A 25,471-nucleotide genomic window follows, 5' to 3' on the forward strand; every position below is an offset into this window, starting at 1 on the left:
AAAGTTCACTTCAAAATCCCACTCACTGCTGTCATTAGTAGGCATGCAGAATTCTTTAGAAAGTAGAACAGTTAATGGAGCTGTACAAAAATAAAAATTTATTTTCCTTGTCTCACAATTCTTCTACTCTCATAAAGAGAGACACTCTACCATAAAATTCTTTCTAAAACAGATCAAGATGAGTAAAAAACACAGCCACCTGGGAAGCTAAGAATGTGGCAGGGTTAAAAATTACAAAATCACAGACTGCTATTAGGCCATTAACTAATAAGCACTGCTAATTCAACCATACAAATACATAATTCAACCATATGTGTGTGTGTACAAATGTATAAAAAGTCTGAACAATTTGCATTTGCAGAGCATTTTCCCAGATTCTCAAGTACATATATTTACAAAAAAAAAAAAAAAAATATCAGCCAAGCGAAAGAAATATCCTTGTACTGTTAGTTCTAAAACTAAGGGTCACTCAGGTGAAACACTTCAGGGAGTGATGGCAGGTCAGACCAAGTACCTTTCTCTGTGTTTCCTATTCTTCTGGCCTATGACATGATACGCTTAACACATGGGACTTTGAGATTGTTCTTCTGAGACACTGAATAGTCTCCACTTAGCAAAGACCATAGGCACTTTCTTTGGATTTGAGAGTCCCCTCTGGGGGCCAGATATGTAAAAGCTGGATGTAGACATACCTATTTAAAGTACTTTAAGACAGTTATAGGCCAAGCTGCAGGAAGGTTTCTTCAAACCGGGTCGCAAATCCTCACCTGTAACAGCTAACTCCAGGGACTTGCTCAGTCATTATATTTTATGTCAAAACTAAAGACAGTGATGTTTACTCAAATTACATCTAACAGTCACTGAACAAAAGCAGAACTTGTCTGAAGAGGATGGACTTAAATTTAAGATTTCCTACTGTTACAAACAGGTAAGATATCACGTGGGCAGGATTAGGTTCTCACTAAGATACCTAAATGCATGTTTGTGTCAGTGAGCTCATGCTCACTGATAGCTCACTGATGCTACCATCACTGCTTGATTTAGTTGTCTAAACACACACATTTAGCAATAGTGCCACTAAACATGCTCCAAGGCACCTACATAAAGAGAGAAAATGTGACACAAGACTTACAGAAGATCTGCAGGCCTTTGAGGTTGTAGCTGGAGACTGCTAGGGTACATTGTGTTTCGTAACTTAAGACATTCCAACTACACAGAAGCATCCAAATGCACATTTTGTGCATCTTTATCTTGAGGTGAGTTTCATCTTGGTGAAAAATCTCTCTAAGAAACATAAGACAACAATCTGTCTAATAACTATTCTGGTTGCAAAGGTTATTGCTCCCACAAAAGCTGAGGTATGCTCATTAATGTGGTTCAACCACACTATTTAGTTTTGCACTGTAATAGGTAAGGAGAGCCCAGGTGACCAGTTAACAGCACTTTTACAGAGAGTCTAATGTGTGCCTAAATCGCTGCAATGGCATTATGAGGGGAATTCTCACTGTGCCCCAATACTTTCAAAGCTGCATAACAATCCATTTCAAACCCTTGTCAGAGTGAAAGTGCCATGTAGTTCCATCTCTGGACACCCCCCCCCCTCCCTGTATGTTGTGAAAAAGATTTCAAAAAACATGTCTCATCAGCTGTTACTTCAAGATTTATCAAGGATGTGTGTATTTCCCAAAATATCCATTGTTCTTTCAGTGGCATAGAGACCTCACTGGTGAGAAAATGCTACAATCTATAAAGAAGAAAATATGTGTCCCTTTGTGCCTCAGTTGCTTTACTGGTAACCAAAATATTTATTGCCAATAGATCAGCAAATACGCAGTGGTGTGCAATATAGTGTTGAAACTGTTCTTTAGAACAGGAATATTGAAACAATCCACGTTTTGCTATTACACAGATTCCAGTATCCTCCTGTGTTTTGTGTCTTTAGAAAATACTTTTGAATGAAGCTTTTTTAAAAAATTAAAATGAAAATTATTTTATCAATTAGATACCAGTTCCTTTTGTTTATTCCTTTCCTTGCCCTTTTTGGAATCATGCTTTCACCGCTGTGGAGGGAGGTGGAAGAACTGACCCTCTACCTTAATGAAACAAACAAACAAAGAAGTAAAGCAGTAACAAAAAGGGCACAGTAGTTCCTGAGTGACTACCAAACTTACATACTTATTTATTTTCTTTAATTTAACTTGGCTAAACTTATCCAATTTTCTAATGTGACTATTCAGGAAAACTTGCTTTGCAAATTAAACATTTCTGTTGAAAGAAACATTGCTAAAAGAAAGCGTTAAACAAATGTTACATTAATATACCAAATACATTAATATATCAAATACATTAATATACCAAATACAAAGTTTAAGAAACAGAACAGTGGTCCGTGTCTAAACAAGTGTAAGAATCACTCTTTAGGGAGCCAATGCAAGATCAAAGTAAATATTTTTTTAAATATTGATATATTTTACATATATAGAAAACAAGGGTTTATTATCTGAAATAAATGCATTCAAATTAACAAGATAAATTATTTACAGTATTTTTAAAAGCAGTGTTTCAGAGACTTTTGCTGACACAAAAACTGAGCTGATGAAACAAGTGCAAGGGAAAGGACAAGATCTAATGCTAAAAATGTTTTATATTTACAGTGAATATGCACTACTGACAGACATAAAACTAAAGTGTTGTTTATTTATTAGACAAAAAATGCTATTCATCATGAACAGTTACCCTCTAAATTTATTACAGATGCTGGATCAGTTAAGGTATTGTTGAACTTGTATTTTAAAGGCCTTCATGTTTAAGATGATTTTGTTTAAAATATGTTATTTCAGTTATTATGAGGAATATAATTTCATTACACAGAAATAAAAATTTAAAAATCAGATGATACATAAATATACAAAGGGGATTTTATCAATATTCATTAATTTTGAACAGAAAGGTTCAAAGTAGTCATTAAAAGAGTTAAATTCATTCAGATTAGATCTCTGAAATCATTAATCAACTCTGAGTGAATTAGGCCTACGGTGCCTACATTTGTGCATACACAAGTAAAGCCAAGCAGTACACAATGAATGTAAGAAAGCTGTAAAACTGAGCACCAGGTTTTATTTTGCTCAGGTAAGGACTCTTTTGATTAAATTAGAAACTAAGTCTGCCCTATAAGAATTTTTGGTGATAAGTTACCAAGTTTAAAAATAAACATTTTTATTTCTGCCAACCAACTATTGTCTCTAAAGCACAGAGAAGCTATACAACTCTTAAAAGACAGGCATTAGTTTCCTAACTTTGAACCTCTATACACCCTTTATGTCTTAACTTTAAAATTCATAGTGCTTATTTTAAACACCACTTGAAACAACTTTCTTTGTTGCCATTTTCACTGTGTATGTAAACAGCAACATATTGTTTTCCAATATGAGAAACTATTTATTCAAAGCAGCATCTGGATTATTACATTTTTTCTGTATTTAAAATTGGAAATAAATTGCATTATCTCTGAAACCGCTGGATAGCACAGCAGTTTAAAGTAAATGTTTTCCAATAATGACAATTTTCCTGTCTGGCTCAAAAATTTCCAATGCAATCCTGTAACAAATGCACTGTTAAAAAGTAGGTTGCTTGTTTAAATCAAATTGAATTTGAGCAGAGTTCAAAAAAACACTCACTCTCCATAAAAACAAAGAAAACAAAGGGAATTCATCTGAGAGATGAAGAATAAGTTGATCAAGGTTCTCCAGAAATCTGACTTTTTCTTCTCCATCATAGCCTGTGCTTGAAACATTACTTTCTTCTGTCTCATTTTGAAGAAGCTGTTCCAGAATCATGCACAAAGGAAAAATATTCTCATACTGGGTAATATCATACATGGCCTGGATCTAGGAATAAAGAAAAATCAATAATAAGCACAGCGTGAAAACATTTCTGCAGCCCACCATTCAGATGACAGTTTAAGGAATAATGTTAAAATGTGCGGTATATAATCAGAATAGCTATATGCTTAGTATAATTACTTCTAAGAAATTTTTTCCTTTTTGTGATAAGAGCTAAACAATTATCTCTCCATCATATTACAAAATGAAAAGTCAACATAACCTCCTGTTCATGAGTCACAGAGGGTTTTCTTTACCGAATTATCCACAGGCTGCGACATACAATAATGACCTACACCACCATCAAACACTTCGTTTGGTTTAGGCATATAATTAAAATTAGTGGGTTTCAGCGTTCTGAGTAAAAAGTATTTTTCTTTTTACTCTCAAATTCAAGTGACAGCTCTAGTAAGTAAATAAAAAGTCCAAATTTTCACTCTCAATCAAAAATACACAAGCCAGTACTATGTATCTGAGACAGATATAAAGTGTAAGAGTCGGTTTGTCAAACAAGCTCACTGATCAAACCATAAAGTCATTAAAAGTCTTTATCTAATATAAATTTACCTGTCCTGTATTTGGAACTGCAATTTCAAACTGAAGCTTTCAGAATATCTGCTGTAGATAAAAAAATTAAACCATGGGGAGTTGTCTGGAATGAAACTCTGTGTCCTCCTTAACAGCAAATCTACCAGTAATATGAGATGACCTTGTTTTGAAAAGGCTGCAGTTACAGTAAACAGATTATCAGAACTGAAAGGTAAAATCCTAGCTGCTAGAAAATTAACTATGTATTTTAGAAAATGGACAAACAACTGTTTAGGCCTGTGGTACAAAGGCAGATGGTTCTAGGCTTCAACATGGGTCTATGACTTAGTATTGAATCATTTCACCAACTTAAACCACATCCTTCCAGACTTTCCAACGTATGAAATCTGTTACATAATACTTGTTTTCACAAATAATGTAAGTTATTTTTTATTCCAGTGTAGAATCTAACAAAAAGAAGGAACTCTACCTTCCTCAGGTAAAGCTGGTACTACCTTCCTCTGCAGCAGATGGTGGCTCAGGGATTACTTACTTGGTCTTTCTGAGCTAGGAGTTCTTAATATCTGTGTTGAAGCTCCCGAAGGTAATTTCTTTCAGGTAAACTCCCACCTCAGGGGCACCACTAGGACACAACAGCAATCCTATTGCAAAGCCTCTAAGTAGCAAAGTCATTTTGCTGAGTTTTCAAGACATCTTGAAAATCAGCTTAATCACTGAAAAATATTATCCCTAGCCTTGTACACTCCAGTTCTCTCTTCCTAGAAGCTAGTAAGAAGAATTTGCAGTTCAAAAGCTGCTGTCAAGAATTTAATAGTGACATTCGTATCACAACAAACAGCAAAAAATATAAAAGGAAAAATATTTTAAGTATTTTCATACTTTCGAAGTTCAATTAAATCAAATTATGTAATTAGAGAAAACCTTCTTCTAAAGCAGAGGTAACAAGAGAGTCTGTTTCTCCAAACACCAAGCATCTGACTAGTGAACATCCATGTCTATACACTGACTACTTTGACCGTTAACTAATACTAGTGAGATAAATGCATTCATTTGGCTTATTAGACTAAATTACAGCTTTCTAAGTCAAGAGAATAACTGGTATTAGCAATTTCCTCAATTTCCAGGGAATAGATGCTTCTCAAGGCTGACAAAGGCTGCTCTTGAGACTTTCAGCGTAGGAATCATCTGATCAAACACAGGCATTAACAGGCTGAGATTAGTTCCTGATTCAGTCAACAGAGGTAAGCAGAGGGTGGGATTCAGTTGCTTGAATGCCAGTATCTATTGCCATTTTGGATGTCCAAGGGTATCCAAGGCATGTGCACAAGCAGAGCTTTACATCAGAGCCAGCAGCTCTAAGCTAGGACTACCAGTTAGAAATCTGACTTTTGGCAACCAAGTGGTTATCAGGGACTTTCAGGATGTAATTCATCCCATTCTAAACTAGATCCTCTGATGTACCATGTCCTGAAACTCTTTACAGTGATAAAATATGATTGTGCCCAGAAAAATTACTATTTAGAGCCTTAAAATTGCAGTTCTATGCTTTTAGTTCCTGTAAGTTGGATATTGTAAGTACACTACAAGCAAAATTCTTTGATTCTAAAGTGTTTGGCTTGTAAACTCACATCTTCCTTTCACATGAGGAATCAATAGAAAGTATTTTAGAAAAGCAAATTATGTCACTTCACTTATCCCCATAACCTCAGGCTCTTCCAAGCAGTTAAGCGATTGTGTTACTTTCAGTGGGTCTTTAAAAGTCCAACTAATTGCAACTTCATAAACTATCTAATTGATTGTGGGTAATAGAAACCACAAGCTAACTAATTATCCTTCCTCTGCAAATACTATTGCACTAAAGGAAAATTATTTTAGTCACACAGAACTGACTTTGCAGAGATAGGGTAAGAAAGGAGGAAGTATTTTCTGAGGTAATTGCTTTTCAGGGGACAAATGCTCTTTGAAATACTGTTTTATAAAACCAGGAAAAAAAACCCGACAACAGTCTAGACCATTCTCTGGCTCAAGGCTTATTAACCTTAGCAACCCATTTAATATAATCTGAACAAAACATGTCTCCATTTCTTCTTTAGATGTTTTTTGTAGTACTAATTGATCCAATTATTACCAATGCAAATTTATGCCACACAATTTGTAGAGGCATACCTTTATTGTGACCTAATGAGGCAATCAGGTACTAGTAATCTCATCAATGTGCGTAAGTGGGTACTGACATATGTACATGTACATACACATGCAGCTAGTCCATCCAGAAAATTCTGAAGGTATATCCACAAAGCAAACCTCATATATAGACGACAATTCCAAAACACCTAACACCAACATTAAGTAACTTTATAACTAACCCCATTTTTCAGAAAGATTTTTAATATAATCAGTCTTTTTACTGATCAGATGGGTATGCAATATGGATTTTGGACACATTTTTTTTTTCTTTGTTTTTTGAGATCAGTCCTTGCCAAATTTTCCTAAGTATTTGGAAATGTGTTTTTTAGCAGTAAGATGCATTTTGCATGCACCTCAGTTTTGAATTTAACTTCTGAAATTGTACTCAACCCAAAAAAACTTTAAAGTTACATAATTTAAAAAAAATGGTATGATTACATAAGATTAAGCTTTACATAAGATGGAAACAACGGGTGCAAGGACCTCCTAGCTGGATTTGATGATCTGCCAATCAGAATTCATATATTTATATCACCAAGTTCAGAATACAGGAAGTGTCAAAGGTTTTGGCTGAAATTCATTCTCCAAGCTCTTCCCACATTACAGAGTGACCACCTGGAATAGCACACCTACTTACTACATAATCTGAAAGCAGGGAAGAAGTTCTCTAACCTGTCTTCTTTACAATGGCATCATAAAATCATGTACTAATACGTTAAAGGAAACTGCTCAAAAATGTAGGAAGCATTGACAGTTGTAATGCTAAAAAGCATCTGTGTTCTAGGTCCCTCGGCCTTTATTATACTTTCTCCTTGCAAAGCAACAGATCAGATGGTCCTGGATGAAATTCCAAGCTACTGCTCTCTTATTGACTGATTTATTTATATAGAATATATTAGCAAAATTTTGGACAAAAAGTAGGGATTTGAAGGCACAGAATTAATTGAACTAACCTTCACAGAATGGCTGATGTAATTTCTGAAGGTTATTCAACCAGATTCAGAAAAAATCCCAAGTGATATTCTAAGCTCAAAACCAGCACTTAGAATATTTTTGTTTTCTTGGCTTAGTGGCTCATGCACATTTATATAATTTATTCAAATGCCCTCAATAACAGCAACATAAAAAAAGAACAGGAGAATAAACATTAGCTTCTGCACAAGTCTTAAGCCATTTACCAGCCACAACTAATATTTCTAGTGATGAAGTCTGTTAGGGCTTGAATTTTCACACGCAGAAGACTGAGTACAGGAAAATTAGTTTTACTGCTTTTATATCTCAAAGGACCTACTGAACGAAGACAATACTTTATCAGTGCAAACAAAAATTATATGAAAAGAAGGAAAGTATGTTCATGGCAACTAGAATTTGCTTCCATGCCACTATATAGAATCATAGAATCATAGAATAGTTAGGGCTGGAAAAGACTTTAAGATCATCTAGTTCCAACCCCCCTGCCATGGCCAGGGACACCCCACACTAAACCATGCCACCCAAGGCCTCATCCAACCTGGCCTTGAACACCGCCAAGGATGGAGCATTCACAACCTCCCTGGGCAACCCATTCCAGTGCCTCACCACCCTCTCAGTAAAGAATTTCTTCCTTATATCCAATCTAAACTTCCCCTGTTTAAGTTTGAACCCGTTACCCCTTGTCCTGTCACTACAGTCCCTGATGAACAGTCCCTCCCCAGGCTATGGACGAAGCATCAGCAACACCCGCATACTTTCTGGAATAAGCCAAAACCAGCTCTAACTCAGGAAAACTTCGTTTTGGTTTAGAATGCAACGTTGAAATGCTGAATTTTTTTACAAAATTAAAACCATTAAAATTCATTTAGAAGCATCATTATGTTTGATTAAGGGCAAAAACCTTTCCTCCTTTTCTATCCCTGTAATTTAGTAGTATCTGTTTAGGCTTTTTTAGTCCCATGAAGATAGTAGGTTTAAACATATATCACAAAAAAAAAAAATATACACAACATAATGCTATATAAAATACTGGCATACTAATGCAAATTTTAATTCCACTGGAAAGACAAGTGTTTATACAGCTCTGCTGTTTAGAAAGGGATAAAATTGACACTTCTCAAAGAAGTTATTTTAGCAGAGAAGTGTTCTGCCCAAATCTCTCCATCCTATTCTAACACCTTTGTTTCTTAAAAATTTTTTCTTGCAACTTTTGTCACTTCCATTCCTTGGCAAACTTTTCATCAGAGAAGAAACTTTTTGCTAGCAAGGTGTCTCTTCTATGTCCCAGGAAATTCTATTTCAAATCTCACTGAAATATCAAGTGTTAACAATTGATATTTCTATTCTTTTACATGCGTATTTTTCAGAGAAGCATAAAGGGTAGACTGAAATAAACAACAGGAACTGCTAAAGCCTAGTTAATATTTCCTCTCAACGGAAGAAGAGGCAGTAGGAACTGTGGTAGCACCAGCTGCTGTGATCACTTAGTTAAGAAGGATGGAGGACAGAACAGAACCAAATCTGCCATTCAGCTATTTCCAGCAAAAATCCCCCTCATACCGTCCCCTCCTTAGGGAAAAATTATTTCTGTGCTCACTATGCCTCCATATAGGAGGGATGCTTCTCTGAAATTATTTTCTGTATTTTACCACTACAGTTGTCCTAAAAGGAATATAATTATAAAAACATGTCCCTTAATGGAGACATATTTGACATCATCACTTTTTAGGAAAAAAATTTCTAAATCATCATAATGAAAAGGAAGAAGGAAGTGATTGGCTGGAAATGCTATCAACAAGTGATAAGCATTTAGTAAATTTTTGTTTGCTAAGGTAATGCCAACAAACTTAAGCTTTCAGAAAAACCAACACTGTTTTAACCCTACCCATCCTGTCCGAGTAAGTGGTTAGTGGAAATACATTTCAGGAATGACTGAACTGTTTTCTCAAGTTGCAATACATTCTCACTTTATAAACAAAAAAGATTAATTCTCACACAGAATTCTGTTCTTGACCCTTTGTTTTTCCTTCAGAAATCCCTATTTAGGCTACTCATTGTTGCGCTCAAGTCCTAAACACAAGACAAACGTTTTTCAGAGTGTGGCACGTACGTTTGGGTAATAGGCATTTTACTTCAAAACAACACAGAAAGTCTTTTAAATGGATGATCTACAAGCATGTAAACAAGCTCTACATGGATCATTAAAATTTACAAAACCAACAACATCCATGGAATAAGAAAGCACGCAGCAGGATAAAACAGGTTATCGTTAATTGCTGTTCAGTTTTTAAATAACATGCTGATAAGCATCTCTAAAATATTTTAAGGCAGGCATGCATGAAAGACTTCACTAGAAATATTTGTTCTGATTTTAATAGTGTCATATTTGATTAAAAGGTGCAAACTGCCACAACTGGGGATTCTGCTTTTAGTTGATTAGCATTTCTCTTTAATTGCTTTTTGTTTCATGATTTGAAATGTGTATTTTCCTAATATCCCCCACCAGTAATCATAATCGTCATTAACCATGGCAATATTCACCTGCCAAGCAAATTCAAACTGATTTATACGCTCTTTCCATATCTAAAGTGAAATTCACATCACCTACAATTCCTTACTTAAATTTATACCTGCACCCCCAGCTTTCAAAGTATTTTCATCTTTTATTCAATGAGCCACTACGAAATCTCATTTAGAGAGAGAACAACCAAAAAACTGAAACCTTCTTGGAATACTGGAACTTTATAAATCTATTTTACTCCAATCTACAAGGCATAAATTTGACCTGTCACTTCTTTCATAGATGTCATTTTAAAAAAATTATTCTAGAATAAAAAAAAGTCAATTCTTCACAAGCTGAAGCATAAAATATGGGTTTGGTTGGTTTTTTTTTTTTTTTTTCCCTTTTTTTTTTTTTTTCAGAAAAGAATCTGAAATAGACTGTGTAAGTATCTATCATAGTATGGGTCCTTCCAAAACAAATGGGCTACTTAAGCATATTTCTAATAACAAAAGAAAATACACACAGAAAAGTTCTAGACCCGACAGTTGCATGCAAGTCACTATCAGGATGAAAAAACCCAATAATTTTATGTAATTTCTCAGTTATGAACATTTCAATATTAAAGAAAGGTTTTTCTTGCGGCTTCTCTTCTGTCGGAGGAGGAGGGATTGCCTCTATTCCTGTAAACTCATAGCAAAACAGAACTATGGGAAAGCGGAGGAAAGAGGCTGGTCAACTATAAAGCAAAAAATCCCTGGTTTTAGCTCCCTTGGATGTATACTTCCCTCTAAAAAGGAGCCTTAATACAATTTACATTGACTTTCAACTGCAGCGGGTCACAAAAAAACCTGACAACAGACTGTACTACATGCTTTGTTCTGCCTTAGGTTCCACCCCATCTTGAAAGTCCTATTTCTCTATCAATGTTTTGTTTAGCTTTCAGGGAGCCAAAGGATGGAAGACAGATGATTTAGATGTGGTTATGAATAAGATGCTAATTACAAGTGGAAACTGAGACAATGACAAAGACGGAGAACTCAGCATGTAAGCATCCAGATTTTATAACCAGAAGGTCAAGTGTCATATCAAAGTTATTCTAACATATCAGAAAAAAAACCCTAGAAAAGCAGAAAGAATACAGGCTGTCAACCCATCAGCGTCCCCATTTAGCAGCTACTGCCCATTAGAAAAGCATGAAGTAGGACAGAAAAGAGCTCTCATATTCTTTCTTGTTCTCAACTGTTCTTAAAAGTGGTAAGGAAGCTCCCCCAGACAAGAAACCTTATGGTACTTTGATGGCAACTGATGCCTGAATGGGCCTCCTTAGAACTCTTCTGTTCACAGTCAGACTTGCCTGTCCTTCAAGATTTCCACTCAGTTCCCTGGGTTAGCCTTATACACATCATGCGTCTCTTTTAGCATAAATGTGAGAGGTTACGAATTCATCACATCACTGTCTGAAGTGCAATTCTTTAACACAAGCAAGTGTAGGAATACCATATGCAATAACCATATAATTAAAATAATAGATATTTTTTCATAGACATAAGAAATTATATTCTCATCCTACAGAATATCTCATAAAGTTGCAGCAGCGCTAATAATCTAAGCAAGTCTTGAAAATAAACATCAAACATATAACATTTTTATAGGAAAAGAATGACACTAATGTAATAAAATTAAGTTTTGAATAACAACAATAAAAAATCCTCTATTTAATTAAACTCATCAGAAAACAATGGATTGCTGAAAAATACAGCTATATTAGTTTCAAAAGATTTATTGGTAGAAGTTGACATATCTTTTGAAAAGACACTGAAAATAAAAAAATAAAGCAAAGTAATAACTTTGCTTTAGTGGCTCTAACACAGAGCATCCTGACAGTAATGCAAGATATACACTTACTATTTCATAATACTTAGTAATTGTTCATAATTCATTATTTTTTGAAAAGAAGCTTTTGAACATGCTTTTCATGTCATAAGGCTTTTCTGTTTTTTTCTAAAAGCATGATAACCTTGCCTCATATTCAGCCTGACTTAGAAAAATTGTCTCTTCAAATATTAGGGATGGCAAATATCAAATAAAACAAGTTATCTGGCACTGTGAAGTCATTATCTGCTGCAGAAGAAAAGAGGAGCACCATGAAAAACAACACAAAACAAAACCCCTAAAAAAAAGCGAGACGAGTGATTCTAGGCGCTGCCCTGCATGAGGAAAAAGACAAAGCTGGTTGGAACACAAACCTAGGATTTGTAAGAGAAAAAGTGACATTTCCTTTCTGAATCACTTCCATAGAATCATAGAATGGTTAGAGTTGGAAGGGACCTTAAAGATCATCCAATGAATCTAAAGTCTCTGCACACTTTTCATAAATTTAAAAAAGGATAATGCTAAAGAAGCCAGATTTCCTTCTAATTATGCAATTATTTTTCTGTTTTCATAGTTAGAGGCTGGATATTGTATAACTGTTCAAGGATATATTCAACTAAATCAACCTTCGGTTTAGGAAGAACTGTTCTACTTATCTACTTATACTTCCTCTTGTTTTGGAAAAAAAAATCTTACAGTTTATTGTAAAGGAAAAAATCTTTAAGAAAATATTTGTATTTCATATAATGTCTTCACAAACTAGTTGCCAAAAATGGATGAATAATTCCCTTAGATATTATCATGAAACAAGACAACAAAATTGTGATGTTTCAACGATCCTAGCATTTGCCTAAATCACCAGCTTTCCACTACAATTATGTCACCAAATCCCATAACCTCCCCCCAGTTTTCAAAGAATACCATCAGTCTTACAAATTTTAACTGGAAGACTCAAGAGGTGCAGTAGGATATTGTAGTTTCATGAAAATCAGACAGCATAGACAAGCAATGCTACTTTCTTATTTAATGTATTTAAAACTATGTGGAATATACGTAGAAAATAAATCTTGAATGGATTAATAGCATTTAACAATATGAAACTGATGTTGGTTATTCAGCTTAAATATGTGAGAAATTAGAGAAGCAAAAATATTTAACTGAAAATCATGCAATGTCTAAAATATCATGAAATCATGAGCACACCAAAGTACATCTAAAAGTTTATGTACATACTCAATTTTAGAAGCAATTACTCCTTTGACTAAAACATGACAAAACAGAAAATGGAACAGATTGCTTCCTACAATCTTTTTAGGCTTTACAGCAACTAAATGAGTGTAACTGTGAGCAAATATGGTTCCTCTTTCAAATTTTAGTTTTCTATTAATTTTCCATCATATTCTTGTGGAAAGCCCCAAACCAGTAGTTTTCCAGACATTTTCACAGTTTTAATGTGTGTTTCTTTTTCAAATGCTACAGCAGCACAGTAGTGTTAAAAGACAGGTTTTTAAGAGCTTTAGAGCAGCAGTTTAGAACTTGTGAGTGTCACAGTAAAACTGGTGCTGGAAAGAAGTGGTATGCAGCTCAAGATTGGCCCTCTAAAACTCAGCATGCCAGGAGTAACTCTAAAGAAAGTTGCATTTAGAAAGATCCTTTTGAAACGGGAAGTCTTCTGCAGCTTGTGTGGAAATTGCAGCATCCTGACAGAACACAAGAAAGCAAAATAAACTTGAAGGGGATTAAACTATAAATTGACTGTCAGAAACCAATTAGCTTTTCTTTCAATTTTTGAAGCAGAAAGGAATGTAGAAAAATATACAGGAAGGATTATGTATAGGAAATGCTTAAAATCTAAAATTCTAAAAGTTATTATATCATCTGGAACAGATAATGGAAGAATTACTGAAGAAAGATCTGTGGTCTGAGCATCATCATCAATATTGGTATTATTATTATATTATTAAGTTAAATACACAAGGTTATACCAAGCCAGCCCAAGTCCAAGGGCTTTCTACGCTTTGATCTGGAATAGGTGGACTTCCATTCACAGAGTGTGGTAAAAGTTCTCTTGTTATGGAAGTCACAGCTTGCGCGTGGCCAAACCTGTCATCTGGTTTGTTCTGTAAATCTCAGATGTGTCAGCTGGCAACGGCGCAACTGGCCTTAACTAAACAAAAAGATTCTGGTGGGTGCAAAATTAAACGAAAATCTGGATGTATAGCACTACCATTTTCAGCAAGTACAGAGTCACAGCAGGCCTTATTCCTTGTCCTAACAGGATGCTATCAAGAAATTATAAACCTGGGAATACCAGGACTTGAAATGACCTAGAAGAAGCTGAATAAAATTTAGGAATATTTATATATGGCAACAGAAGCATACGATTTTTCTGTCTTTCATATCATTTTTTTATGAGAAAGCCTCTCATAGCTCAGTAAGACTACCTAGAACTGACAAGTAGTGGGGTGGTACAGGCTCATTTACCCTTTCTAAAATCTGTTTGAAGGTTATGTTCTGCAGTTGAGTTGGCTATCTTAAGAGCTGATTACCCTAGCAAAAGTACAGATGATTTTATCACATGACTGTGCTAAGCCAAAGGCCTAAGAAGAATAAAACTAAAAATTATCGGAAGTCTCCTAAAAGGAGAGGTTTAAAACAATTATCTTTGAAGCAGAAGCATCAATTCCAGAAATAATTAGAAACAGAGGCCCAACTGGAGCTCAGAGTATGTTCAAAGTCAAAAAAATCTGAACAAAGCCCAGTGAAACAGCATCTGTGTTGAGAAACCTAAAAGGCAGTGTTTTAGGCAAATGTCTGAGATGTCTGACAGACGTGTTACAGAATGCTGACATAAATGTACCTGTAGAGGCTCATATGGTACTCTGATAATACTCAGTAAGCTGAAGTTTCCAGAAACAGATTTTCATTCATGTGAATACAGTATGATAGCTGCATAAACGAATGTCACGGTACCAAACAAACCCATCAGAGAGTAACATAAACAGCAGCAGTAGAATGCTGTGTCAGTCTGACACCACTGGAAACCCAAGAACATAATTGCATCTGGTAGAAGTAAATTTTGTAGAGCTCAAATCCACCTTCCAGCTAAGGGTGCGATATCCCCTAATGGCCTGAACCAGCCATAACATCAGGTGCATTATGTATGAAAAGCTCTCCTGTCATCCTTAGCAGTTACAACCTGCCCTGCCATTCTTTTGAATTTCTGTTCAATCCTAACCCTAACCCTACCTCCATTCTTTTGGCTCTTTATTTTTTCCTTCCCCCATCTCAGGAAAACAGAAGGTAAGAAAAAATGTGGCACTGGCATGACCATGTTCTGAGCCATCAGCGGGGCCACATGAATTTGAAATACACAGGAGGTATTTCAAATTGTACTCCATCGATCACCACAAACTCTTCTGCTCTTAAGGTCTCTGAATTCTGAATCTGTACAAAATACATTTTTTATTCAATTTGAATTTCCCACAAAAACACAGTCTTGGGAAAAAAGAAATAAAGAAATAAATAAGCAAATAAATAAATAAATGAGTAGAAAATAAGCTGCCATAGTTTAAACCTAGCTGACAGCTGAGGCCCCACACAGTTCCTTGCTCACTTCCCCCACATCAGGATTGGGGAGAGAATCAGAAGGGTAAAAGCGAGAAAACTCATGGGTTAAGATAAAAGGCAGTTTAACAAGTAAATCAAAAGCCATGCACACAGGCAAAACAAAACAAGGAATTCATTCACCACTTCCCTCTTGCAGGCAGGTGTTCAGCCATCACCAGGAAAGCAGGGCTCCATCATGTGTAATGGTTACTTGGGAAGACAAACACCATCACTCTGAACACCCTCCCCACCTTCTTCTTCTTCCCCAGCTTTATATGCTGAGCATGAATCCATATGGTCTGGAATGTCCCTTTGGTCAGTCAGGGTCAGCTGTCCCAGCTGCGTTCCCTCCCAGCTTCACATGCATCCCCAGCCTACGCACTAGTGGGGGGAGAGGCAGAAAAGTCCTTGACTCCCTTTTAAGCGCTACTCAGTAACAACTGAAACAAACACCCCTCTATTATAGACACAGGTTTCCAGCACAAATCCAAAACATAGTCCATACTATCTACTAAGAAGAAAATTAACTCTACCCCAGGTAAAACCAGCACATAAGAAAATCTGCAGACTGAAGAAAAAAAGATACAAATCTCCCCATGTTCCCTTCAAAACTATGGATGTTTTGAATTTAAAAATTAAATTAGAGTTTAAAAATGCAATTAGAATATGTCATTTACCTAAATAATTTCAGAGCTTAATACAGTTTCAAGAAATTTACAGAAAACAGCTCCTAATCATCGCCACCATTAAGATCATGCCCTTTTGTGTAAAACAACATCTAGCATTGCACTAGCAGGATTAAAGGTAACTGACATTCAGAATAGATTCTCAGAGATCATTCTGTTCTTTCTGCAGGTGCCATAATACTTGCCAATTACTAAATGAGCACACAGTAGGCGAAATGCCAATTCTAATGTCAGATTTACCGTGCAGTCAGAATGCAATGTTAGATATAGCATGATATTTATTAAAAATTTGTCCTGATGAGATTAAAAAAATTCCAGTTCTTCAGAGGATAACTAGCCTTTCAAAAGGATAGCTACACTTCAGATTGAGGCAGATTTATTTGGTTTTTATTACATGGTCTGGAACAAGAAATAAAGCATCTTCCTAAGCGTGGAGCAGATGCAGTAATTCAAATACCTGTTACTTCATTTTACACATGAAGCTATTTACAATCAACTCATTCGATTTAATAATTACTAGTAGGCAACAGATACAAGAATGTAGCAATGCTTCTTTAAGTGCTGTTAGTAACACAATAGCATTCCTCTTTTTTTCTTTACTACTTCATACAGATAAAATGCTGTCAATTTAATGCAATTTAACATAATTGCTTAATTTATTTAGGCAGGAATAAAACCACTGTGAAAGATATTAAAAAGATCATATTAACAAATCATACTGAATACACAGGCGACCTAACTCTTCAAAATCATTTCAGATGGCTGCAGGAATTACATTTACAAAAATGTGATAAAAAATCATTACAGATTGACTAATTAAAAGAAACAAAATCAAACCCTATTAAAATTGAGGTGCACTGATCATCTTTCTTATGCTGCAACTGACCCCTAGGAAATTTCTAGTTATTGGAAGGTCTAGGCTACCTGGCATAGTAATTTTAACATTCCTATTGAGTGAAAAACATCAGCTGCAACATAAAGAAAGCCTCCTACTGTAATGATCCAACTTACATTATTAGAAGAAAGTCACTATCCTGAATATGAGCTTTTATACATTCCATTGCTATCAATGTTCTTTTAAAGAATATGTATGCCATAGTAGAGGGGAACACTTCTGGGATAATACAGCGATTTGCAAACTGTGAACAAATAAGAAATAGACTACTGCTACATTTTAATGGCTTTAAGGTAGCCATGTAATACATTCCTTGCAAGTTTTCCTGCTGACAGCAAATTAGCCAATAAGGAACTCATGCTGTGACTGTTTCTGCTACCAAACTTAACTCATGTAGATCAAATTCAGGTTCACCTATGCTATACTGGCATACAGCCATTGCCTCAGAGAAGTTTTTAAGCTTTCCAGTCTACAGACTCTTGAGAACTTGTCATTTGTTTTTGTCACACATCTATCCCTCTTCCGTAATACTGTGTATGCTATATTCCCTACTGGAAATGGGATTATCGTCATGTAGAACTATGGTTCCTTTAATGTTCTTTTCAGCTCTCAGTCCTCTGGCCAACAAGAATTGACAGACTTTGACTTCCTCAATCCTAAAGGCTTCTGCCACCTACTGTTTCCTCTGTGAGATCTCACTCTAGTGTTCAGAACTGTACAAGGTCAGCCTTGGGCCATTACCACTCTCTATGTTGTCTCACCTTCCCATGAAACTTTACTGATAGCTATAATCTCTTTCCAAAATAAAATATGCCACATGATTTGTTCCAAACCCTTTTGCCCCAGGTGACACAGGGATTTAGCAACATGCAGGAAATCAGTTTGTTGTTTGTTTTTTCCCTTTCCCAACTCTTGAATGTCTGAGATTTGTTATCAGAGTGAACTTAAATGCTTATGTACAGATGAAGGAACTTAGTACCTGGGTTCTAGACTGATTTCAATTTCACTCCTTTCTTGAAAAAAAAAAAAAAAAAGAAAAAAAAAGGCAGTAAGAACCTATGAGCTGCAGAGCATTCTTTCCTTTTACAGGAAGCTGCTCTTGTTTTCAAGATCAGAAGAAAACCTGTTTTGAAAGATCTTCATGAGCACCATCCTTAAAAAGGGGCAGAGTTAACAGTGGTTCAAGATGAAAGAAAGTAACGAAAACTACACGGAACAGCTTCTGGCTGTATACACATTTGTACTGCAACACAGAGTAGATGTACAGAGTAAATGCACTTAAAGCAGGGGTTATAGTCAAAATTGAAACAAAAAAAAAAAGGTGATAAATAGCAGGAGGAATGTATCAGGCCTCGGGTATGTCTACAGTGTGAGGGTAGGTATCTCATCAAACTTTCTCAAACTAGGCCCTCATCTGGGTGACACTAATGCCATTATTTCAGTGTATCCAACTCAGGCTGTACCTGTGGAATGGCCCAGAAGCATGGCTTCTCTAAGTATGAGCCACACAATGGGATTCTTCTGAAAAGTGATTGTCAGTAAGCCAAGGGATCTTACTATGGTTCTAAAATATTCAGTAAAAAGAAAGACCTCACCCACTCTATCATTAGAAAGAATGAAGTTACTGATAGGTAGATGATCATAGAGAAAGGCATTTCTCTAGGTAAGCATAGAGACTCAAACTAGCAGGTGTTCCTTGTGAAAACTGTACATCTTGCTTGACAGGTGTCCTGGTTTCAGTTGGGATAGAGTTATTTTTCTTCCTAGCAGCTGGTGCAGTGCTGTGTTTTGGCTTTGGTTTGAGAACAATGCTGTAACACACCCATGCTTTAGTTGTTGCTAGGTAGCACTTACTCTGATCAAGCACTTTTCAGTCTCATGCTTTGCCAGTGAGGAGAGGCACAAGAAGCTGGAAGGAAGCACAGACAGGGCACCTGACCCAAACTAGCCAAAGGGGTATTCTGTACCACAGCACAGTATGTCCAGTATATAAACTGGGGGGAGTTACCTGGAAGGCCCAAATTGCTGCTCAGGTGAGGCTGGGTATCAGTCAGTGGGTGCTAAGCTTGTGTTTTTCTGAGTTCTATTGTTTTGTCTTTGTTCCCCTGTTATTATTGGCATTATTATTTCTATTATTACTATATTTTACTTTTATTTATTAAACTGTTCTTATTGCAACACACAGGCTTACATTCTTTCGATTTTCCTCCCCATCCCACCAGGGGGAGGAGAAGGATTGAGTGAGTGGCTGCCGTGGTACTTAGTTGCTGGCTGGGGTTAAACCATGACAACAGGGAATATCAGCACAACCACCGCTGAGTCTAACAACCTTGTGATGAATGAATAACCCTTGGGTGGAAAATTCTCCTTGAAGTCAGTACAAAAACACTGGTGAAGAAGGGCAGTTTATGCATATACATTTGCATTTGTATAGACAGCTTGATAATTAGCTGGAGAAGCTGATGATGCAAATAAGTGTAACTTCTTCCCAACTCCACTGTCATGCTCCTAAGTCTTATCTCTACACTTAACAGTTTTCTATTTACACTCATCAACTAGTTCTCATGTGGCCACAGAAGTACCAACAAACCCCCACCACCCAAACCAAATGAAAAGTCACCCAACCTATGTTGTTATTTATGTTATTTATTTTTTTTAATCTATCTATTCATTAGATAGCTTAAAAGTGGAGATGTATTATAATGACTTTGCCAGATATAAAATGGCCTTGTTAACAGAAATATTCTAGCCAACAAAGGATGCATTCTTCAAAAGGATGTACAGGGATCGTATGCTCAAGTTACAGTGAATGACTGGCTGAAATGCCTCAGGGATCAAAATGGGAAAAACCCTGCAGGCTCATCACAGCATACAGAGTATGCTGAACTGTGAAATACTCCCTCTTATGACTTTCACGCAGATGACATCTAGCTTTCTAGAAACCACTCAAAATTACTAAAAGCAGTAATGGTACAAAGGTCTGTGAATTTCTTCTTAATGCTGGAAAAAGGTAGAAGAAACTGGAAACTCAGCTTTCCGCCTTCTTCACGCATCAGCTGGAAAACATCATTGCTTGGGACAAACATCTTTCATCTCACAGCTCTATTTGAATACTAAATTCATACTGCCTGACTTAAGACACAGCCTTATTGTCAAACAAAAGTGCACAACAGCAAAATAGAATACATGTGACTATTAGCAGGGCTGTAATAATACCAAGAGTAGATAGTCAGTAGAATATTCTTCCTGAACCAGTACTCTTTCTTACCACATTTGTACCAGAAAAACAGTCGAACAGATCAGGTAGGTAACACTTAAAATATTTTATGGAAGTAATCCACATGCACTGTTACTAATAACAAGCACTATTTGAAGGCGAGAGACTATTGTGACAAGGAAATAATTATCCCACTCATATCTGGTCTTCCCATCCTTGCCACCAGGTGCCCCATTCTCCTTCTGAAAAATTGATACAGCTTTGAAACATTCAGAAACATTGAGTGGGGTTTTTCAAGGAAACATTGAAGTTTTTTGAATTCTTTAGCACATTTAGGACTACTTATATAAATTGCAGCATCTTTTAATGACATTTTCCAAGAAGATAAAGGTTAGAATCACAGTACTTCCTAAATCTACTCTTCTTACTCACCCTTTAGAATCCATTAGATGTGGATCATCAGAGAAGCACAAAGTACTGTATGTACTGCCTTAGTGAGAAACACAACTGCAGTGATATCAACAGTCCAAAGAGAAAAGGTAAAGCAGAAAAGAAAAACCATTACAGAGAATAAACTCATATGACAAGAATTTTCATGGAATATCATCCACACAGAAAAGTAGCTAGAAAGTTCTTGTGCAGGACCTGGAAATCAGAAAAGAAAATAGTCTAGATATTACCTTTGAACAAAGGTGTCTCTCAGATGCAAAGCTATTTTTTTTACCTTCAAATTTCAATGCCATCTAGTTCTTGTATAATGAAAGATAATAGAAAAAAACTCAGTTTATCTTCTTTATATCACTGGTTTATACACTGTTTCCTCTTTAAATCACAACCTCTTGTTCTCTCAGAATAGATGACTCTACAAACCTTGTCTGTTGATTTTATCCAAACCCTTTCTAGTCTGTTACACATTTTCTGAGAAGACGTTACAACATGACCAAGTTTGCTACAACTTATCATCTGTATCTTTACCAGTTTACCTCATAATCCTGAAAATGCTTTAGAACAGTTGCTCTTCACAGAAATAATAGATAAGAACCTATCTTCTCTACTTGGTAAATGACACCAAATTTAAAGAACTCACTCTTGAAGGTTAAAAATTTAATCATTCATTACAGTTATGAGTAAAAATCAAAATAACCCATCTTCAAAACTTAAATCTACAATAGCTAGCACCACCTTGCTACAATAACTGACGAAAAAGAATAATGACAAAATACTTAAGAGTGATTTTTAATTTGCTCCTCTTGCAGTGTGCAGCACGATTTATCTTAGGATTTAAAACTGTGCTTAACTGCACATTAAGAGATAGAAATACGTGCAACGAGACTTTATTAATACCACTGTCATTTCATACTGAAAACAATATACACTGGCTCACCTATAAAATGAACTCATAGCAAAGGCTTACTTCATGCAAAGTAGCACATTAATATTCTAAACAGACTGTAATTGCTATTCTGCTAGTTTTATAATATTCATGTTTGTAAGCAGTTTTGAACAGCAGTCAAGGACTTGTTCTTTTGTAATGCTTCCCTTGCATTTATATTAAAAGCCTTGGAGAAGACAGTCACTGACTGGTGGGAATAATTTTGCAAGAACATAGGTACATTTTTTTTTAGGTTTGTGAAAGTCTAAAAGTATTTATTTGGTCTTTGTTTTTAAAAAAGTTAACTAATTCAAGTACTGTGATTACTCCAGTAGCTGCAGTATTCACTAAAGGGACAATTGAGTTCTGAACTGCAGCATGATAGTAACACCATTAGAGCATATTGACACAGATGCTTAAAAGACTGACACAAATTTGATAATGTCTTATAATAACCAACTCCAGATATTATTGGGATGTGTAAGTAAATAAAAGGAAAAAGGAGTAAATGCAATACAAATATGAATGACCTGTAATAAAATTAGCATTACATAATACTTAAGCATAGTTTTGATGCGAAACCATGAGATAGCAAGACAGGAAAAACGTAATGTATCTGACTAGAGCCATCCTGTGCTGGCAGTCCTTCTATGTTGTCCATGTGTTGTGGAAAGTGACACAACTAAGCGCTTCCTATGAATTACATTCCTTGCTAAGTCCCAGACTGGCTTTGTGGTGCTTTTTAATGAAATGTGAGTATTATATAAGTGGTATTTCAAGTAGTATGGTAGAGAACTTAGTAAGCTGCAAAGAACAGTGCAATCTGTTAGTCTATACCACTGATTAGAGTGTATAAATCTATCTCTTTCTAAGAAAGTAATTCTCTGTAAAAAAAATGGGACATTAGAAGCCCTCTTATGTACTGACTTAATTTAAAAGGACATATGCAAATCTCCTTCCTATTTCCAACTTGAAATAAAAGACTGAGGTGCTTCAACTAAGAAAATCACTTAGGGTTTGTAAACTGCAATACTACAGGCAAGTTGCACAGAAAAACAAAATTTAAGAAACACCATTTCTGTAACTTCTTCTACTTATTAGAATAGCTGTCTCCCACTTGTATCTACTCCTGACAAGCCTATTCTGAAATATTCATCTCTTTCCCAGCACTATACCAGGAGCTTATTGAAAGATTTCACACTGGGAACTAGTTACAAATGCAAGTACTGTGTTATTTTTTCAGTTATGTTATCTAACAGTGTTAAGAGTCCAAAGAATGTCTATTGTTTCTAAAAATCAAGAAACATACAAGACAAAAATATGAATATTTACTAAAAATAGGATGATAGCAGTTTAGCTTCTAAATGTAGTCAACTGAAACAAAGAAGTTCAGAACCTGGGAAAAATTGACAGCCTTAGAGCAAACTGCAGAGTGAAATAACAGGGAACAATTATTAAAAATGCAGAGTTGACAGAGTTGCAGAAAGATGTAAAAAAGGCAGCAAAAACCGGCTGACAGCACACAGCTAAATGGACAGTGAGTGACTCACTAGCCCACTTTGAGATGTATACCCTAACTAGGAAATCACATCCACTGCTCAGTCTCAAATATTAGCTGCAAGCAGGCAAACAAATTAAGAACCAGAAAAAATGTTAAGATGGTAAGAAATCAGTTATTTCATAATTTACAACTAGACAGCCCTGGTTTATATATTACGTGTAGCATTTCCTTAAGTTTGTGACAATCTATTTTGTGTGTGTACATCAGGCTGCAGGAGGCTGAAATTCTAAACACTCCATGAAACCGAACAAATAAAGCCCTCCTGAACTGTTGCTTTGATTACTTAGAAATCGACTCTCAAACATTTTTCTTTGAAAGCTGAACTGCTGTTGTTCTCACATCTTATGACACAGTCACTTTACCTTTCCTAATTCCAAATTCATATCCATTCACTTGCATTTCTAGGGAACCACTGCTCTTGAAAGGAAGAGCATGTAGAAAACTAAATAAAAAAGCTCTCATTTTCAGAACGAACAGTTTGACTTAAAAGTTCTTACAGCAAACAAACAAAGCCAGAGTAGTAATTCCAAATTTTTACTGATCGTGTATCTGAAAGTCTTAAATCATGTATTACGATGTTTTTACATAGCCTTCAATCTTAAATCTGTAAGGGACCATAAAGACCACACTGCTTGATCTGAAAATTGAAGGGAAAAAAAATCACAACCTTTTTCCCAGAAAATTAATTTAATTATCTTTCAGACAGATATATAGTTTTATCTTAAAGATGATAAAACTATAGAAGTCACTATTTTTCCTTCTGTCAGTATGTCAGCTGAATTTTTCATGTATCAACACTGCAAATCAGAACATATGCTGATGCAAAAGTGAACCCATTAAAACAAAAAGTGAAAGCACTGATAAAATATTAAATAATCTATACATAGGGAATAGAAAAGAAGGCAACTAATGGCATTGAAGGCAGGGCGAACATTTATAATGCAAGTATCTGATAATAGAAGCTAAAAAGATCATAGAATATCAATACATCGTAAAGTAAAAAAAAACCCAAAAAACCAAAACATACAAACCAAAACAAAAAGTAAGAAATTTAAAGTGTGTTAGGAATATAAGTAAAACCCCAGATAAAGCCAAAGATACCCTATTAAATATTGGTAGGAAAAGGAAAAGGAGTTATGCAAGAAAACCGCAACCAAATAGTCAAGAGTGGTTTCTCCTCCACTTCTGAACTGGAAGAAAAGGCATTCCTATTCCATATGATATTGTGGACAGAACTGAAGAAGTGAGGATACGAAACATCATCTGCAACAGCCTAACACTTTACTAAAAGATGCTCTCAAGTTCTTTCAAGAACATCTTTGTAGTATTTCTCACAATTAATGCACGTCAAGACCCACATTAAAACATAAAACATATGTGTACATTAAGCCCAAGATCACTGTTTGGAAGATCTATTTCGACTAAATAATGTATTTGTCCAGCAGGCTGTGAGGTCTGTCTGTTACGGAATTTTCTTTATGCTACTACAGTTATGAATTAACTGGAACACAGCCCTGTCCCCTACGTTCATACTGACTATTACAAAACCACAGTTTCCTGTGCAAAAAGCGTTATGTACAATACAAACATATTTCCTGGTTTGCTAAAAATGAGTATCAAAGGAAGCAGACCTTTCTTCTACCCAGAAAGATCTTGGCATTAACAGATATTTGATTAAATCACAAAATCATAGTTTACTTTTACATAGTTAATTAATTCCAAAATACCATGAAGAGGTGAAAAAGTAAAATTTCTTATTATGGTTAACCATTTCAGGGACCACAATTATTTCTCAAACAGTATTTGTAAGATGACAATTTATTTTAAGTACTACATTTCACTGTTTTGTGTTCCTGGATACAACTAGCAACTAATAAAACCCATCTATGTTTCATTTAATAACCTTAGACAGACATGTGCTTACTAGCTTTCACATTAATTGCTAGTATTTCCCCACAGCAACGAAGCCCTGAGAGTCTTTTTAGAAATATGTCAACTGCAACTGGATGCCTATATCTGAGTTTGTTTTTCAGATGCAATGATTTACACTTAACTACTCAGGCTTCTGGAAAAAACAATAAATAAATAAATGAGTTTTTCATTTGCCAATCACAGAAACGGCTATAATCTGACAAAGATAATTATTCAACTGCTGCTCCTGCAGACC

General features: G+C 35.5%; 1 protein-coding gene across 1 annotated transcript in view; it reads right to left on the bottom strand.

Annotated features, from left to right (window-relative positions):
- Window positions 1-3,614: 3,614 nt before the first annotated feature.
- The window catches only part of MEI4 (meiotic double-stranded break formation protein 4), a gene marked incomplete at both ends in the record, with an annotated part of 73,089 nt that continues 51,232 nt past the window's right edge, over window positions 3,615-25,471 (bottom strand). Inside the window, one exon of the mRNA XM_080615913.1 lies at window positions 3,615-3,887. Coding sequence (XP_080472039.1) covers window positions 3,615-3,887 — 273 coding nt within the window. The remainder of the gene's footprint in view (window positions 3,888-25,471) is intronic.

This window comes from Psittacula echo (genome assembly GCF_963264785.1).
Source record: "Psittacula echo genome assembly, chromosome: 4".
NCBI classification, from domain to species: Eukaryota; Metazoa; Chordata; class Aves; order Psittaciformes; family Psittacidae; genus Psittacula; species Psittacula echo.